At 53.4% G+C, this 18,624-nt stretch overlaps 2 protein-coding genes across 8 annotated transcripts in view; one reads left to right on the forward strand and one right to left on the reverse strand.

The window, feature by feature from the left end:
- Positions 1 to 1,013: 1,013 nt before the first annotated feature.
- Positions 1,014 to 4,168, reverse strand: BRD3OS (BRD3 opposite strand). The gene has a single exon (XM_054284172.1). The coding sequence runs from the start codon at positions 3,699 to 3,701 to the stop codon at positions 3,432 to 3,434; it is 270 nt and encodes an 89-aa protein (XP_054140147.1). The 5' UTR covers positions 3,702 to 4,168; the 3' UTR covers positions 1,014 to 3,431.
- Positions 4,169 to 10,305: 6,137 nt separating this feature from the next.
- The window catches only part of VAV2 (vav guanine nucleotide exchange factor 2), a 121,818-nt gene continuing 113,499 nt past the window's right edge, over positions 10,306 to 18,624 (forward strand). For all 7 annotated transcript variants that reach the window (XM_054284205.1, XM_054284209.1, XM_054284206.1 and 4 more), the window contains exon 1: positions 10,306 to 10,607. In XM_054284205.1, the coding sequence (XP_054140180.1) occupies positions 10,404 to 10,607 (204 nt within the window). In that variant the 5' untranslated portion in view covers positions 10,306 to 10,403. The remainder of the gene's footprint in view (positions 10,608 to 18,624) is intronic.

Below are 18,624 nucleotides of genomic sequence, written 5' to 3' on the forward strand. Positions count from 1 at the left end.
TGGAGCAGCTGTGCCAGTGCCAGCACAGTCCTGGCATTGCTGTGTGGGGGCCAGGAGCTATTTTGGTCACCACAGAGGGTTGGGGTTGCTTTTGCTGTTTGCTTTTTGTGTTTTTGTGTGTGAGGTGGGGTTAGCACAGCCAGGCTGCCCCAGGGTTAATCTTTGTCTAACCCTGTTCCTGCTCGCTGCCCCTCCAAGGCTTCAGCAAAGCTCTTCCACGCTGCTCCTGCAGCAGGGACACTCCAGGGGCTGTTTGTCCATCCTGTCCCCTAAACAGTCTCCTGTGAGGCAGGTGAGGATGTTGCTGAGGCATTTGCAGGTGAGTTCTTTCTGGGGGCAGCCAGCAGAGCCGTTTCTTCAGGCTGGAAGGAGGCTGAGGACACACAGGACACAAAGTTCAACTCTCGCTGCTCATGCCTTGAATCCTGGGGCTGCCAGAGGGACATTGAGGGGCTGGAATGAATCCAGAGGAGGGAACAGAGCTGGGGAAGGCTCTGGAAAGTGTCCTGTGAGGAGCAGGTGAGAGATCCTGGGGGAAAAGGAGGCTCAGGGGAAACCTTGCTCTCCACAGCTGCCTAAACCAAGGCTGTGAGGTGGGGTTTGGTCTCTCCTAGGTAACTCCTGCCAGGACAAGAAGGAACAGCCTCAAGCTGCATCAGGGCAGGTTCAGGTTGGACAGCAGCAGCAATTCCTTTGAGGAAAGGGTGCTCAGGCATTGCCAGAGGCTGTTCAGGGAGGTTTGGGGTCCCCATCCCTGGAGGTGCCCAAGGAAGGGCTGGATGTGGCACTCAGGGACAAGGTGGGGATTGGGCACAGGCTGGATGTGACAATCTCTGAGGTCTTTTCCATAATTCCCTCACTCAGTGTGACATCCAGAGCTTATCCTGACGGTGCTGCTGGCCTTGGGGAGCTGGAGGAGCCTCCCACAGCTCCCAGCCCAGTGGTGTGCCTTGGGAACCCCACCAGTAACTGAGGGGATTCCTCCTTCCCAAAAGGGGAATGCCAAAAGCTGTCACCTGTGCCAGGGGAAAAACAGCCACTCCCAGAGCTGCATTCAAATCATTTTAATGCACTTTATCAAAGAGGCTACAACAGTGTTTGAAACAAGTGCATCAGCACCACACAGCTGGCTCACAGAACAGCCACAGCAGCCATCCACAGCCCTGCTGTGACCAGTGACACACAGAAATGGAAAACTACAGTCACATTCACAGAGATGGAAGGACAACTCATCCTCTTCTTCCCGCAGTGTCACATCCAGCCTCCATCCTGGAAGAATTTATGCACATTCTTACGGGTTTAGTCTTGTTCTGTAAAATAACTGAATTTTGGTTTACCAGCCACGTTAACAAAAAGAGACTGATTATACCCAAAATAAGCATCTTCCTCACTAAAATTAAAAAGAAAATAAAGTGTTGCATTTCTTTTTCTATAAGAAAAGAAAAATGAACAGCTGGTTTGGGGGATGTGCTGTTCCTTAAAACTCCCAGAGTTCACGTGCTCCCCAGGGCTGGCCTGGAACCCACCTCCCTCTCCAGGTGAATCCACCTGCAGTTCCCAGGGGAGCTCTGGGCCCAGCCCCTGCTTGCTGGAGTAAATAATCTCCCTGTTCACTCAGCCAGGAGCTGGAGGCCCAGGTGGGTCACACATCCCTGGCACTGCTCCCCCAGCACCCTGCCAAGCCTCGCTGGCTTTGTGGATCTCACTGCACTCGCTTGAAAAAACATTTATTCACTGGCTTGTTTCTCCTGCAGAGCTAGTCCTGACAAAAGCAAGAGGGTTATTTGTGTGCAGAGCAATGCACAGGTCTGCAAAGCAGCGAGGTTTAAATCTATGAGCACACACACACACACACACAAGGTATCAAACACCAACACATGCAGAAATAGTGCTTTAAAAAAACAACCAGCTGCCTATTGTTTGCAGTGCTATGGAGCAGGGCTGAGTACACCAAACCTCTATGATTTCACTCTAGGACAGGTGTGTTCTGCTCAGTACATTGAGTTCAGCAAGGTTGAGTGTCTGTGTGTTTGTTTGTAGCATTTCACCCACACGGGAGAGGTGGAAGAGATTCTTCATTGCGTTAAAAAAATAAATAAAGTGCTTGAAAATAACACAAAGGAGGTTTTAGATAAATAGAACAGAATTAATGAGTGTGCCTAATAATAGGCAGGTAAATAATCCATCCTGAAGCTGACATCAAATGCTGATTTGCCTGGAGCTAAGCCTGTGCCCAGGCACTGCTGGGTTGCACACATGGCCTAGGCAGGACAGAAAGGGCAGAACCCTGAAGAATTTCCATGCTGAACCCTGGGTACATAATTCACACCCCTGCAAGTGGTAGTTCTGTGTTTAACAAAGATTCAGGTGCTTGCTGGGCTGAGTTCCTCCTCAGCATGATCTTGCCTTGAGCAAGTCAGGATTCAGCAGAAACTTAAACCTGAAAGCAGCAGCCTCTGTGCCCGAGCAGGGCAGTGCTTCTCCCTCCTAAAATCCTCCAGTTAATCGTAACAATCCCAGACACAACTTCTACAATACATGCACCAAACCTACAATCCAACCTGAACTGGAAGTTAAACCCTTCCAAGCTACTGCATGCATTAAAACTCGAATGCAAAGCAAATTCCAGTGGCCTCTTTCCTCCTGCAGCCCATCCCAGGAGTGGCTCTGGGCTCTGCAGGAGTTTCCTGGTGTCCCTTAGGATATGTGTGTATTTACAGGGGTTTCCTGCTGTTGATTTCCTGGGCCTGTCCCTCCCTTTCAGGTGGGTCTGAAAGGAGTCAGCTCCCCTGACTCCACAGCTCCTGTTATTTGCATGAGGGAAATCAGAGAGAGCCCTTGGCTTTGCATGAAACTCCAGCACACATTTCCTACCAGGTGTTTTAAAGGCTTGGATTAAATTCTCAACACATTCCCTCCCTGTTCCCACAGTGAACCACTCCGTTCCCTGGCTGGGAGAGACCACTTCAGGGCAGCAATTAAAGACAGACAGGGCAAACAGAACAAGTAATGGCCAGATGGTTTTGGAGATCAACTTCTTAAAACCACGGCCTTGATGGGAACAGATCTGTGCTCCTGTGTCCCACCAGCATTCCCAGAGCTCTGGAAATGCCCTAGGACTGGCCAGGAAGGGTGGCTGGGGACGGTGCCCAAGTGCCAGCGGGTGTTTCTCAGGGCACACGAGCCACTTAGAAACAACACATGGTCCAGCACAGCCCCTGCCAAGATGCTGGGCAGCCTTGAGAGCTCCCCAGCAAGGCCGAGTTTGCTGTACACACTCAGAATGGGAGTCCATAAACAGCAAAACCAAACACAAACAATCAAATTCAGCCTTCCTGCAGCGCTGCTTCCTGCGCAGGGCCGTGTGAGGGTGGTGCACACCCACCTCCCCCAGCTCTGCTTCCTCTCCACGTGTGGATTCCCGGGGGGAATTACATAATAGCACAGAACTTGGACTGGCCCGTGTCCCTGGGCACATCCAGCTTGTTTTTGTCCCGCACCAGGATGGCCTCGTTGCCGTACTGCGAGTACCACATGCTCCTGCTGCGGCTCAGGTACGTGTTGGGGGGCGCCGACTCCAATTTCTGCTGCTGCTGCTGCCAGATGAGCAGGGACGTGTCCCTGTACCTGAGGCGGGCGTAGCCCTCGCTCAGCGCCTTCTCGGGCAGGGGAACCCTCCCGTTCATCACCGGCTCACTCATCTGCCCCAGCACAGCTCCACCTGCAGGGGCTCCTTCCCGAAATGATCCCCGCTGGGTCTGTCCAGGGCGATGGCTGCTGCTTGGAGGGAGGTGTTCTCAAGGGAGAGCATCCCAGGGCGCAGCTCTCAGGACCCACGAGCTGCTGGCACCGCTCAGGAGAGGGAACAAGGCCTTAAAATCCCAGCAGGCAGCCTGGCCTTGCTTAAAAACCCCTCCAGGGCTTCTGAGAGCTCACCCAGCGCTGCTACTGCAGCGTGCTCCATGCTGGGCAGGGCCCACACGTGCTGTTTGTTGTCAGTCCGTGCAGCTCCTCCATGGGTGCGAGCAGCCAGGCCCGGATGAGCTGAAGTCACTGGAGAACGGCTCCCAAAGCTGTCGGAGGTCCGAGATTCCCAGGCCTGTGCTCGGCCTCACCCGCGGATGGACGGAGCCCGCACGTCACGAGATGCAGGAGAAGATGCAGGAGAAGATGCAGGAGAAGATGCTTGGCCCCGCTTGTGGTACCCAAGCTGGGGAGGAGCGGAGCAGTGCCGGCACCTCCGGACGGCACCTGCGGGGCACAGAGCGTCACCCATGGGCTGCACCGGGGATCCCCGCCCTGCCACCCTCCCGTTCCGTGCCCCCCATCTCCCGCCCGCCCCCAGACCCTCCCAGCGCCCCCGCGGGTGTCCCGCACCCCCCGGCCCTGCCCGCCCCGAGCCGGGGGTCCCGCACCGCCCTTCCCGCACCGCCCCCCGAGGGTTCCCCGCGCCCCCCGGCCCTGCCCCGGCCCCACCGTGCTGCGCTGCCCGGCCCGGTCCGGCCCGGCCCGGCTCGGTTCAGCTCGGCCGGCGCAGGCTCCGCCCGCCGTGATGCGCTCGGGAGGAGCCACGGCCGGGGCGGGGGCACCGGGGAGGGACCGGGGGACGGCACAGCCCAGGGGGGCGGGGGGATAGGGGGGGATATTGCGAGCCCCCGTTTGGATACGGGGATCCGGGATGGCAGTGGGGTACCCGAGGGGGGGGTGTAGGTCTGGAGATGGCAGTGGGGCTCCCCAAGGTGGGTTTGTGGGTCCGGAGAGGGAATGGGGTACCCCAGTGGGGTGAGTGGGGCCAGGGATGGCAATGGGGTACCCGAGTGGGGTTTGTGGGTTCAGAGATAACAGTGGGGTACCCTAGTGGGGTGTGTGGGTCCGGGATGGCAGTGGGGCCCCCCAAGGTGGATTTGTGGGTCCACGGATGGCAGTGGGGTACCCGAGTGGGTGCGGGGATATGGGGGGGTGATATTGGGAGCCCCACTTTGGATGTGTGGGGCTGGGGATGGCAGTGGGGTACCCAAAGGTGGGTTTGTGGGCCGGGGATGGAATGGGGTACCTGAGTAGGGTGAATGGGTCCAGGGATGGCAGTGGGGTACTCCAAGGTGGATTTGTGGGTCCAGGGATGGCAGTGGGGTACCCGAGTGGGGTGTGTGGGGCCGAAGATAACAGTGGGGTATCCCAGTAGGGTGTGTGGGCCCGGGGATGGCGGTGGGGTACCCCGAGATGGATTTGTGTGTCCAGAGATAACAGTGGGGTACCCCAGTGGGGTGTGCGGGTCCGGGGATGGAATGCGGTACCCGAGCGGGGGATGTAAGTCCAGGGATGGCAGTGGGGCTCCTCAAGGTGGATTCAGGGATATGGGGTGTGATTTGGGCTCCCCACTTTGGATGTGTGGGGCTGGGAATGGCAGTGGGGTACCCCAAGGTGGGTTTGTGATCCGGGGATGGCACTGAAGCCCCCAGTGGGTGTCAGGGTCCCAGGGCTGTCACCCAGCTGTGGATGCACAGGGACACCCAGTCCAGCTGTGCTGAGCCCATACTGGGAGCACTGGCGCTGAACTGGGGGACTCCTCCCAAGTGCTGTCTGTGGGATTTCCAGCCCACTCTCCTTTCTGGTGGGTGCAGGCCCCCTTTGTACCCTTGGGGCTCCCCAGTGAGGGTGAGGACAGGGTGGGGACACCCCTGTGTGCTGCCAGCCCCATGCCACCGTCACCCTGAGCTCCTCTCCCTGCCCCAGCTCCTCTCCTTATCCCGCCTGCCCCTGGCCAGCACAGCCCCAAATATGTTTTGAAGAGAGCTGCAGGGCTTATTCTTTTCCTGATGATGCTAAATTTAAGCTCTCAATCTTCTTATCTGCTGTGAAGGCAGCGCCATCTAATCTCCTGCATTCACCAGAGCTACTCCAGAGCTACTCCAGAGCTACTCCTGGTTGTTCCTCTCGGCCGTCAGGGACACAAACAAGAGGCTGTGGTTTGCTGCCGTCACAGGGAAGGCATGCTGCAGTTCCCTGCTCCCAGGAGATCCAGGCCAAACACAAAGAGGAGGGAAGCAAAGAAAAAACAAACAAACAAAAGGAATGACCACACTATTTAAATGTTTATTATCAGAAATATCCTGACTCTGCTGCTTAGTCTGCTTCCTGTTAGTGCAGGGAAGCCAGGCCTCGTGGAAGCTGCAGAAAAAGGTGGGAAATCCTTTAGTGGGCAAGATTTAGGGGGTTTTTTTAAGGCTCTTTTTGTGTTGTCTGTGAAATTCCTGGCTCTGTTATCACCAAACTAACAGAGGTTGTTAATGGGGGTGGGTGCAGTGTGAGAGGGGCAAGGGGGAGGATTGGAACCTGTGAGAGGGGCAAGGAGGAGGGTTGGAACCTGCCACCAACTGCTCTGACCCTGGTTTTGATGGGAATCCTATTGGGATGGAGGATCCTTAATTAGTGAGGGTGTCCCAGCAGTGCTGGGAGCTGTTCACTGGTCTTTGCTGGCATTCAGCCCAGCTGGGACATCCCAAAATCAGCTTTTTCCACAGGGGAAGGCCCAGGGAAGTGGCAGCTCCACCTGCTTGGTGCCAGAACCCTTTACCATTAGAGATGCACTCAGGATAAACAAAGAGCTCCTGAGCTGAGTGCTCAGGTACAAGAGGAGAATCCAGTTCATCCCTTCCAGGATGGAGCTGTGCCAGGTGAATTTTCCTGCTCCTTTCCATGGGCAGCTCCAGCAGGAAAGCTGCAGGGGCTGTGGCAGGGCGCACCTTGTCTGGGCAGGTCGAGCAGGTGTGTGGCGAGGCAGACAGAGGATTATTGTCTCTGCCCAGCAGCTGAACGCTTTGGTGGCCCTGTGGTTTCCCCCCATGGTTGGTGACAATCCAGCAGTGGCTTTGCCGAGCTGGGGCTTGCGCAGCCTCCCCTTTCCCCTAAAATAGCCGGGGGAAAAGGAGACGGCAGAACGGGAGGGCACGCTGCGAATGGCACGTAGGCTGTGTGACAGCTGCCCTGCCAGCGGCTCTGGGGACCCTGGCTCCGGCTGGGGACACGGCCCTGGCGGCCAGCAGCGCTCCGCGACAGCGGCTGCACGCCTGGGCTCGTCCAGGAGGTGGCAATGGCAATCCACACACACTGCCGGCCTGGGAAATCGGGGAAAAGAGGGTTTCCTGCTGGTGTGGGTTTGGTGTTTAAGGGATGTTTTCAGAGGGGCTGCACTGTGGCTGCGGCGGAGAACTCTGGAGTGACACCTAACATTGCAGAAAATACACTTTTCTTGGAAATGTGGTCATGTCCCGGGTATTTTGGGGCTGATTTGTACGGTATGGTGTCCTCATACATGTTAGTGCATTTAATTTCCTTCCTTCCTTCCTTCCTTCCTTCCTTCCTTCCTTCCTTCCTTCCTTCCTTCCTTCCTTCCTTCCTTCCTTCCTTCCTTCCTTCCATTCCTAAATTCCTTCCATTCCTAAATTCCTTCCTTCCTAAATTCCTTCCTTCTTTCCTTCCTAAATTCCTTCCCTCCTTCTCTTCGCCTCCTCCCACTAGTTTTGCCTGTTCCACACAGGACTGGGATGTCCCCAACCAGCTCTGTGACATTCCCAAAGTGCCACCACCTCTCCAGCCAGATCCCATTCCCTGCGCCTTGGGACCCGAGCTATGTTGGGGGCTGCTGCCTGCCAGTCTCCTTGTCCGTACACTCCGAGAGATTTGGGGTGAAAAAGCACCAAAAAAAGCACAGAAATGTTCCCTGCGGCAGCATCTTCATCCAGCCACCTCTGGGGCTCCTCTGAGTGAGGAAACAAAAGCCCAAGGAGCAAAGTCTGAGCGGAGAGTTCCCCAGCAGAGGGTGGTGTCAGCCCGGCTGGCATTCCCTGGCTGGCTGTCGTTCCCGGGCTGTCATTCCCAGCAGTGACAAGACACAGAAGAGGGGAACATCAGCTCCAGGAACAAAATCCAACCTCTATAATTTATTCAAGCTCCCTTTTAGCTCAGGACCCTTCCCAATAAACCAAGGAGGCAGCAGCAGGGGAATGGATGAGGTGAAATCCAGGTGCTGCTCAGTCAGAGGTTTGTTCTTCTCCACAGCCCCATCCTCTTGCAGAACACTACATTTGTACAATCTGGAGCTCACAGCTCACCAGCGTGTGCTGGATCCCAGCTCCTCCCGAGCCTGGCTGCGCAGGTTTTGGTTGTTTTTATTTTTCCTGCTCTCAGCAATCTCTGCCATCAGCCCTTTGGGTTGTCAGAGGTAGGCGAGGAGCGTGCTCGCTCCAACACCTCCCACGCCGAGCCTGGCTCTGCAGCTGCAGGGATTGCTCCCAAGTGTCCAGGGGCCAAGAATGCTTTTTATTACTCAGTGAGAAAGCCAAGCTGTGCCTTGCAGCTTTAATTATGCACATACAATCAGCTCCTCTGTTGTCATCTACCTACAGACCTGACCTCACACGGCAGCCTGGTTCTGACTCAACCAAAATTATCCCTGGCACCACTCCACTGCCTTCAGTAGCCTCGTGATCCCTGCCCATGGGTGCTGTTGGAGGGCAGAAACGCTTGGTGAAGAGCTGAAAGAGCAAGAAAATCATTGTGAGAAAGCAGCTCCTCAGGGTATGGGGAGTGTGGGCTGGGATCTGGGCACTCCCAGGGCAGCTCTGATGGTGAAACTGGAGTTGTGTGGATGCTGCTCCCTCTTGGGTGGCACTGAGGGACAGCCAGCACCTCGCCATGAAATAATCCCTTCTTACCAAAAAAAACCCCAAACTTTCCTTGGAATTGTTTTCTGTTGGTCGGAGAGATCCTCCTTCCTAGATGGAAAAGCAAGGATCATGGCTGTGGAGTTCTCGTTCTCCTTTATCTCCGCTCGGCTCCATTTGGAAGAGATTAGTGCTGCGTTTGTTTGACATGCAGGTTAATAGCTTCCCTTCGTCCCTGTCCCGGCTTCCGGCTCTGCCTATCTGGAAAAGCCGGGCTGGAAATGAATCGGCAAACTCTGGGGAGAGGATCTCGGAACAAAACTCAGAACAGATTTGAAAAGAGGCTGTTCTAAGCCGCGCTGATTTGGAAGGAAGCCATCGGTGAAAATCAGAGATTTTTCAAAGAGTTTGCTGCCAAGGAGTTAATGCCTGAGCGTCGAGGTTTTTAATAAATGCGCTGGTAATTAATTATAGGAGTTGTCCTCCCGTTTGAAAGTCAAGGAACGCGATGCCGTGTTTGGGTTAAACATCTCCCCTGCAGTATTTGCAACCCAAACACGGCATGACGAGTGGGAAGACAAAGCGGGGTCTGTGCGAGCGTGTGCGGCCCTGGGGAGGCGGCGGGGGGGCCGGTACCGTTCCTGCCCCAGAACCGGGAGATCCCCGGTACTGCTCCTGCTCCAGAACCGGGGGAGCCCCGGTACCGCTCCTGTAGTGCCCGCAGCCCTGGGGGGACCGAGGGAGCCCCGGCTCCTCTCCTGCCCCGGTACCGCTCCTGCTCCAGAAGCGGGGAGCTCCGGTACCGCTCCTGCCCTGCCCCAGCGGAAACGGGGGAGCTCCGGTACCGCTCCTGCCCCAGCCCCAACACCGGGGAGCCCTGGAGAGAGGGCACCCCACAAAACGCGGTGCCGGCTGGGCCAGCGGGGACAGCGAAGCCGCGCCGGGGCTCTGGGCGGATTTCCCGGAACAGGGAGAGGAACGGGAGGGAGGGAGGGATACAAGGGAGAGGGGGAGGAAAAACAAAACAAAACCCAGGAAAAATAAAAAAGGGGAGGGGGGAAAAGGGAAAAATATTGGGGGAAAAAAAAAGCGGGCTGCGAGCCAAAGCGTCGCCAAAGCCCCTCCGCCCCCGGGCTCCCGCAGACAAAGGGGCGGCGGGGCGGGCTGGGGGCGGACCGGGGCTGCTCTGTGCTCGGTGCCGGGGGCGGGCCGGGGGCTGTTCCGCTGCCCGGGGCGGGCCGGGGACTGCTCGGTGCCGGGGGCTGCTCGGTTCTCGCTGCTCGGTGCCCGGGCCCCCCGGCGGTGCCCGGCTCGGCCGCCAGCTGCGCTCCCTCAGCAGCGCAAGTTTCCACCGGGCGCCGCCACGGAGTTACGCTGGGGGGCGGCCCCGCCGTGTCCGTCTGTCCGTCTGTCCGTCCGCCGCTTTGTTCCCGGAGGATGCGGCGCGCCTAACCCCGGCGCAGGCGGTGGGGCCGCAGCGGGGGCAGGGGCAGCCCTCCGCCGGAAAACTCCGCGCCGCCCTCCTTCCTCCTCCTCCTCCTCTTCCTCCTCCTCCTCCTCCTGCCGCTGCCGCTCGCAGCCCCGGCGCGCAGCGATGCTGGCGGGGCCGGCGGGCGGCGATGGAGCGGGGCGGTAGCGCGGAGCCGCCCAGCACCGCGGCCCCTCGGGCGGCTGCCCGCGGCCCCTGAGGAGGAGGAGGAGGAGGGAGAGGAAGGCCGGGGCGGCCAGCGGAGCGCGGCCATGGAGGAGTGGCGGCAGTGCGGGCGCTGGCTCATCGACTGCAAAGTTTTGCCCCCGAACCACCGGGTGGTCTGGCCCTCGGCCGTGGTGTTCGACCTGGCGCAGGCGCTGCGGGACGGGGTGCTGCTGTGCCAGCTGCTGCACAACCTGTCCCCCGGCTCCATCGACCTCAAGGACATCAACTTCAGGCCGCAGATGTCCCAGGTAGGAGCGGAGAGCTGGATGGATGGAGGGGTGGCCGGGTGGGGAACCCCCGGGAGCGCCTGGATCCCGGGATGCGGCTGCTGCTCTGCGCAACTTGGTGGGATATGGGATGGGATGGGGTGGGAGACCCTCTGTTTCACCCCCCCCCCCCCCCCCGGTTAAAATGCGGCCGAAAAATTAGGATCAAAATTTGAGAATGCCCCATAGCCTCTCCCTTTATTCGAATAAAGTAAAAGCACTCCTCTGTTAAAAATTAAGGGAATGCCCCATAGCCTCTCTCTTTATTCGAAATAAGTAAAAGAACTCCTCTGTCTCCTTTGCTCTGATGTTTGTGGGTTGATTTTCCCACCACCCCGCAGCCCCTCCCAGGCTTTATCCCCCCGGTTTGTCTCCGGGAAAGGCTCCGGGGCAGTGAGAACGGCCCGGGCAGGAGGGAAACATCCCCCTGGTGTTTACAGCCGTGGCGAAACAAAAGCAAATAGCAGGGCATGGAGGAGATGGGATTATTGGGGGTTTTCATGGAGGCGCTGCTCCGTCTGGGATGTGCGGGAGCAGCGGGCGCCGGGACCAAAGTTTGGCTGGGAAGACTCAAAGCAAAATAAATGAATAAATTTATGAAAACACGCGAAGCTCTGGCGCTCTGTGAGGCTGCTCCGAGCCTGGCCGGGCAGGGAGCGAGGCCGGAGCAGCGGCCGAGCCCCGGTGCTGCATCCCTGATGGGGATGGGGGGCTCAGGCAGGGACCCCAATCCCACCCTTGCCCTGTTCTCCCATTTGGCTCCTTTAAAAGGGGCTCCATCCTTGGAAGTGTTTCCAGTTGTTGGTTTGGTGGAAGGAGGCTTAAACAAACAGAAAGGAAAAAAAAATTGAAAAAAAGAAGTAAAATCAGCTCAGCTCAGGTTGTTTTGTGTCTGAGAGCTCCGCTGGTGTTTGTGCAAGCTGGGCCGCGGGTATTTGCATGGGAATCGGGAAGTGAAATCGATCGGAACGAACGAAATGGGGCTTTGTGCCCTGCCCGCCGGCAGCCCCTGCGTGTTGACAAGTTCATTTCAGAGCGTCGGCTTTTATTTTTGAACAACAGGTCCTAGCGGTGAGATCTGAAGGGAAACTTTCTGTCTGCGACTTCAGGGATAAATAAACCCCCAGCGCCCGCAGGAGCTCAGTTCCTGTGCTGTGAGAGTGAATCCCTCTCCCTTTTTCCGCTGGAGTTTCCCTCCAGGACGATGTTTTGATGTTTTTTTTCCAGTTTGTCCCCTTCACCCAGCAGGACACAGCCACGTGTGGCTGCTGCGGCTCAGGACAGGCAGGAGCTCCCAAATTTGGGTCCCTTTTTGGGGAGCAAAGTGCGATTTGCTGTGAGGATGAGGATGAGGATCCTGCAGAGCACCGGGATGGGAATCCCCAGCCCCATGGTGGAACCATCCCCCAGTAAATAAATAAAAACACGTCCCGATGCCTCTGCCCTGGGTGGAACAATGCTGGGAGATTTCCTCTTGGCTTTCCAGCCTCTGAACTGATCAGACTGTTTTCCGCTCGGGCTGATGTTTCCAAATTTAAACTGCAGTGCAGGAGCTTCCCTACAACGTGCTGGGAATGGCACGCTGTGTTTTGGGGGTTTTTTTGGGAAATGCTGTAATCCTACAAGGCTCATTTTGGTGTGGCAGTTGCCCTGTGGTGGGGAGGTCAGGATGGGTTTGGAGATGTGGCATTTGGGGACGTGGTTTGGTGGCAGATTTGGCACCAAATCTGGGTTGGGCTGGATCTGAGAGGGCTTTTCATGAGCTCTGGTTCTGTGGGAGCTGTGATGCTGGGGTGGATTGGGATGAGGTTTGGAGAGGAGGCTCCTGCTGTTCCTGCCTAGTTGGAGGGGACATTTCCCAGCCCTGCTGTCTGTAATAAAATTGTTTATTACAATAAAAATGTAATAAAATTTTTTGGTTATCCCACCTGGCTGCTCTCACAGCTTTAGGGGACGTGATTGGGGTGGGTTTTGTGGCCCTGTCTCTGAAAATGAGGTCATTAAAGGGGAGCAGTGCAGAGCTGAGCCCACAGGAGTGCAGAGCATCAGCTGGAGTGGGAGTGGATGCTCTGCTGATGCCTCATCCTCAGCCAGGATGGGACCCAAACCATTCTGGAATCAGCCTTTATATTTGATGTTTTTGCTAATTCCTGGGAATTCGGCTTTTCCCCAGGGTGGTTAAAGGCACTTCTGCTGCCCTGGGGTGATGGGGATGATGGAGGGGCTGAGTCCCCCTGGATGCCTCAGCCCTGCTGTGGCTTTTGGGGACAGTTCAGTGTCTCTGGGCCAAATTTCAGAGGAATTGTGTAGGAATCCATCCTTGCCACCTGTGATGTGCTCAGACACGGGGCAGGGGTGTGCACTGAGGAACTTCAGAGGCTGTTTTTGATGATAAATGCACATTTTGCCTGGCTGGCTGGACTGGCTAACCAGCTGTCTGCCTCACTGGAGAGCTCATTTTGTTATTAATCAGGTGAAGTGCCGGGGGACAAGACACTTGTGCTAGACTTGAAACAGCCAGTAAAATACTCTGTCATCCACCTTTCCCTCTGAATTAACTGAGGTGTGCAGGTGTGCAATGAAAAACAGATTTTTGCCCGAGGTGAGCAGCGTTTCAAAGGCCAGAGGTGAAATCACATCACTGCACAGAAACACTTCAAGATCCAGGCACTTGCGTGTTATATTTTTTTTTTTTTTTTTTTTTAATCCTTTTCTGTGCTGATTTGTTTTTCCTTGCAGCTGTTGGAGGTGTGCTGAGAGCTGAGGTTGGAGTGTTGGCAGCACAGGGAGGCTGCAGGGGTTGGTGTCCCTGTCCTCCCGAAATGTCCCCAAACTCATAAAACCTCCCTGTGCTTGGAAGTGTTTCCAGTTCCTGGTTGGTTTGGTGGATGGAGGCTTAAACAAATGGAAAAAAAAGGAGAAAACAAAATTGAAAAAAAATTGAAAAAAAAACCAGAAAAAAAATAGAAAAAAAGAAGTAAAATCAGCTCAGGAGGGCTGAGCTGAGAGGCCATGCAGCAGTAGGGGGTTATTAAGCATAATACTTAATGCTTAATTAAATAAACGAGGCAAACCACCCCGTTAGTTGCAGTCTGAAGTTTGCTTTATTTTCATATTCAGCTCCAGAGACCCCAAATCTGCTCCTTGGCGGGGCCTGGGAGGATGGGATGACCCCAAGAACCTCCAGAGTGGCCAAGAAAATAAACAGGAAAAACAATCTTGAGTCCCAGCTCTCTTGTGAGAGTCACTGGACGTGAGGGCAGTTTGGATGGGGTAAAACTTCATTTCTGCTCTTCGTTTCTGTTTCTGGAGAGCTGGGAATGGCATGGCGGTGATTGGTGCTTATTGATCATTGTGTCTGTAGCTGTGATTGGGTTTCTGGGGGTGTCATTCAGGGAGATTTTCCAGCCAAAGTGTGGTGCAAAGGACATTGGAATTTACAGAGGTGGGAGCCCTGTGCTTTGCCATCCCCAAAATCCCACTCCTCTCCCCATTCCCATTCCTAATCCCAGCCCTCTTCCACTGAGTGAGACAAAGATCTTTAAACTTTACATTTTCATCCATAATTAGCTTTGAATCTTAATTTTGTTAAATCTCTGGTCAAATACAAATTAAATGACTCTCCACTGCTGTTTCAGCATTAAAAAAATATGTGCACTAAAAACACCTGCATGTTTGCATGTCTGGGTGAGGTTAATATTGATGCTGTGAATTTTGTGAGGTTTTCCTTTTTTTTTTCTTTTTTTTGGCATTTGTCTTAGATACAATTAATCCTTCCTGACAGGGCCTTGGGTGTGTTTGGGGTTTGGTACTTTGAATTGTTTGGGATTTGGTAGGACAGCCTAGGTTGGAGCAGAAACCTTGTGGGCTCTGCATCAGCTGTGTCAGACACATTTGCAGGATTTGATCAGGAATTATCCAGGAAAACTGGGGGGATTTGGGAATTTCCTGCAGAATTCCAGATCTCTGTCCCTCCTCTGGTTCAGTCTCATCCCTCCTGGGGATGCTCTGAAGGGCATTTCTGCTCTGAAATGGGTTAATTCAAGAGAGAACAACTGAGGAAGAAGCAATAAACCCCAAATCCTGCCCCACTGCCCCATCCTGGCTTTCTGAGCGCTCTCTGTGGGTTAAGAAAGGTGAAAATTGGTGCCTGCACACAGCTGTGATGTGTGATTTAACATCAGGACTCCCATGGATATCACCCCCCATCAAAGGCTGGCGTGGGCAAAATATCTCTGCTAAAAACCTTCATGGTCTCTGCTAAAAATCTTCATGGTCTCTACTGAATTATCTTCATGGTCTCTGCTAAATATTTTCATGGTCTCTGCTGAAAATCTTCATGGTCTCTGCTAAATTATCTTCATGGTCTCTGCTAAATATTTTCGTTTTCCTGCTCCAGAACCTCCTGAATTCTGGAAATGAAGCAGCCACGGAGTGAATGTGTTGGTGGGTGCACAGAGTTGAATTGTGCTGCGTAGAATTTAGCAGTAATGGCCAACTCATTAAGGATTCTTATTTGGGAGCATACTGACATCTCTCCAGAGGGAATCCAGCCCTCCCTGCAGCACCTGGAGGTTTAACATCAAGACTCCCATAGATATCACCCCCCTTCAAAGGCTGGCGTGGGCAAAATATCTCTGCAAAATATCTTCATGGTCTCTGCTAAAAATCCTCATGGTCTCTGCTAAAAGTCTCCTTTTCTCTGCTAAATATCTTCGTGTTCTCTGCTAAATATCTTCATGGTCTCTGCTAAATTATCTTCATGGTCTCTGCTAAAAATCTTCATTTTCCTGCTCCAGAACCTCCTGGATTCTGGAAAAGAAGCAGCCACGGAGTGAATGTGTTGGTGGGTGCACAGAGTTGGATTTAGCAGCAATGGCCAGCTCGTTAGGGATTCTTATTTGGGAGCATACTGACATCTCTCCAGAGGGAATCCAGCCCTCCCTGCAGCACCTGGAGGTTTGATTGGGGCCCTGGGGGCTGATGAGAGGCAGCAAATTTAATTGGAGTGATGGCTGGGCTGCCCACTGCTCTGCAGAAAACTGCGGCCTCACACTGCCTGAGCTGTCACATTTACCTCTTGTTTTTCCTCCATTTGCCACCAAAATCCTTTATATATTTATGTATTTTATTGGTTTATTGGTGATGGAGGTGCTGCTTTGCTGTGCCCCTGCAGGAGCAGGTGGCTCTGAGCCTCCCCCAGGTACAGGGGAGGTGAGGGATGCTGGAGGATTTGGGGCAGGTGATTATTCACAAGGCTTTGGGGTTTTTAATGTGCCACTTGAAGGGTTTATAGCTGCAGTGCTTGTAATTGCTTCCATATGTCATGATAGCAGTTAAATATAATTTAATATTATCAGGGCTTCGTGGGTTCTTTGAGCAAGGTTAGTGTAGCTACTCTTGATTTACCCTGCTCAGCTCCTCTGGCTTTTTGTTTATTCTCTGCTTTTTTGAAAGTGAGTTCTGTTCCAAAAAAGAAAAAAGAAAAGTGAAAAATGGCCTGGTTGCATATCCCTGTTTACTGTGTCTCACTGACTTCCCGTTGGGATGTGCTGAGACTTGCAAAGGGACAAAAAGGGAAAAAAAAAGGGAAAAAAAGGTGCTCTGTGTGAGCTGCTGCCACTCTTCCTGCCCAGCCCCACTCAGACCCCAAACCCTTCTGGGAGCCTCTTTGTGACCCTCTGAGCTTGAAGCATCCAACTGAACCTGCAGCTCATAAATATTCAATATCCTGGTGGGGCAGGAGAAGGTGCAGGGTGTTGGATGGATGCTGTGAGCTGTGCCAAGCAGCCTGAAAAGCAGTGAAAACTTTTATTTTTTTTCATTTTCCCCTCTCCACGCTCTTGAATGATGGATGAGAGCTAAATACCTGCATTAAACACCTACCAGCAACGGGCTCTTGAATGAATGGATGCCTTTAAAAACACAAAGCCACAAAAAAAAAAAAAAAAAAAAGAAAAAAAGAAAAAAAGTGATTTGGTTGGGTTTTTTTCAAGCTGCCTCCTGTCCCTGTTGATGAGCTGTAAGAAATGCTTGGCTGGTCCATCCTGCTGGGGTGCTGTGCCAGGAGCAGGGGGATTTTTGGCACTGCCCAGCTGCTGGGGCTGGCTGAGGGATTGGGGAAATGAGGGAATTTGGGGGGGATTTTGTGGGAGGGCTGAGCATCCCCACCTTAGCCTGCTGGGATGGGACCCAGCTCCCCAAATTCTGTGGGTGTGGGAGCCCCAGACCCTTTTCCTTCAGCTCATCTGGGGCCAGAAGGGACCTGAATTTTGGCAGGGACAGAAATGTTGCTTCAGACTGAGCCTGGGTGGGATGGAGAGGCAGAGATGGGATGGACAGACAGGGATGGGATGGATGGACAGACTGGGTTGGGATGGACAGACAGGGATGGAATGGACAGACGGGGATGGGATTGACAGACAGGAATGGACATGCAGGGTTGGGCTCTCCCTCCTGGCTGCAGAGTACAGAACTTTGTACATTTAACAAATCTGTGCTGCTCTCCCGGTGTCTCATCCCCATCCCTGGCATTTGTGACTGCAACTGCTGAGCCCTGTGCCTGGGATTTGCTTTTTCCCTGTACATTTTGTGCTTCTGGGAGTGTTTGCCTGAGATCCTGGACTAGCCCAGCCCTGGAGTTTAGTCTGAATTAACACAAGGTTTAGTTCAGAGAGGCTTTTTTGGGGTTTCTGTCTGTGATGGGTGTTTGGGCTGTCTGAGTCCCCCCTCCTGTGTCAGGGGGTGTTTGTGCTCTGCCTAAAGCCACGAGGGCTCCACTGTAGAAGGGATTGTGAAAATACCAGGTGTAGATGCAGCTTGCTGCTCTATGGAGGCTCAGAAAAACCCCAGTTCTCCTCAGGAAGGTCACTGCAAATCACGTGTGGCCATCGGATTCCCCAGCCTTGTCTAACCAGTCCTGCAGAATGAATTTCTGGGCACCTCTTTGGATCTTTTTGGACATTTCCCTGCAGTCCCCAAGCAGCTGTTTGAGAGCCCTTCGTGCCCCAGGACAGAGGATGTGCCTCCTCTGGCCAGCACCCTTTGCTCTGAGGAGGCACTGTGGGATCTGTTCCTGTTTTGTAACCCTGCTGGACAGCCAGGATCCAGCTGCAGGAGCCTCCTCTGCCTCCCTGGACAGCCCCAGCCTGACTCATATCCTGACTGCTCCTCGTGGCTCTGCAGTGCGTGCACTCTGAGCTACAGACCCACCAGAAAATCTGATTTTATTCACTGTGGTGCCTCTGGCATTCTCAGGATTGGGTTTTCCAGCCTTGCTGCAGCTGGGGAGCATCTCCCATCTCTCAGTGCCCTCTCCCAGCTGTGCTCCAGGTGATGGAGCTGGTTTGGCTCCCTGGGATGGGAGCTTGGGAGGGCTCTGGGTCTCTCTGGGCTGCGCCTGGAGCTCCAGCAGGGACCAGGACCCTGTGCCTGCCCCCACTGGGGCCTTGCTTGGCCCCCAAACCTCCAGGATTTGGTGAATGAGGAGAGGGGGAAGGTTAAAAGGTTCCCATGGAGGAAATTTGTTCTTCCTCTTGCAGCATTTGGCTGAACACTGATGGAGGGGTATGGGATTTGGATGGATGGATGAAGGAGGAAATGATGAATCTGAATCCCTGTTCTTAGAAGGCTAATTAAATATTATTTTACATACTACATTTTATTTTTTATATTATATTATATTATATTATATTATATTATATATCATATATACTATATTCTATATACTATATACTATATTCTATCTACTATATTCTATCTAGTGTATTCTATATACTATATTCTATATATTATAGTCTATATATTATATTCTATATATTATAATATATAGAGATAAAGATATATAATATGAATATATATAATATAAAACATGATATTTTATATTACATTTATATTATATTTTATACTATATTTTATATTCTATTTTATATAAATACAAAATATATTAATATATTAATTTTTATATTTTATTATATATAATAAAATTTAATATAAAGTA

Source organism: Melozone crissalis, unplaced genomic scaffold, assembly GCF_028551555.1.
Source record: "Melozone crissalis strain CALT ecotype California unplaced genomic scaffold, PUWL_Pcris_2 ptg000041l_1, whole genome shotgun sequence".
In the NCBI taxonomy this organism is placed as follows: Eukaryota; Metazoa; Chordata; class Aves; order Passeriformes; family Passerellidae; genus Melozone; species Melozone crissalis.

Bases quoted from the DNA above. Each gene is read 5' to 3' on its own strand.
- BRD3OS (XM_054284172.1), bottom strand. From the start codon at position 3,701: ATGAGTGAGCCGGTGATGAACGGGAGGGTTCCCCTGCCCGAGAAGGCG.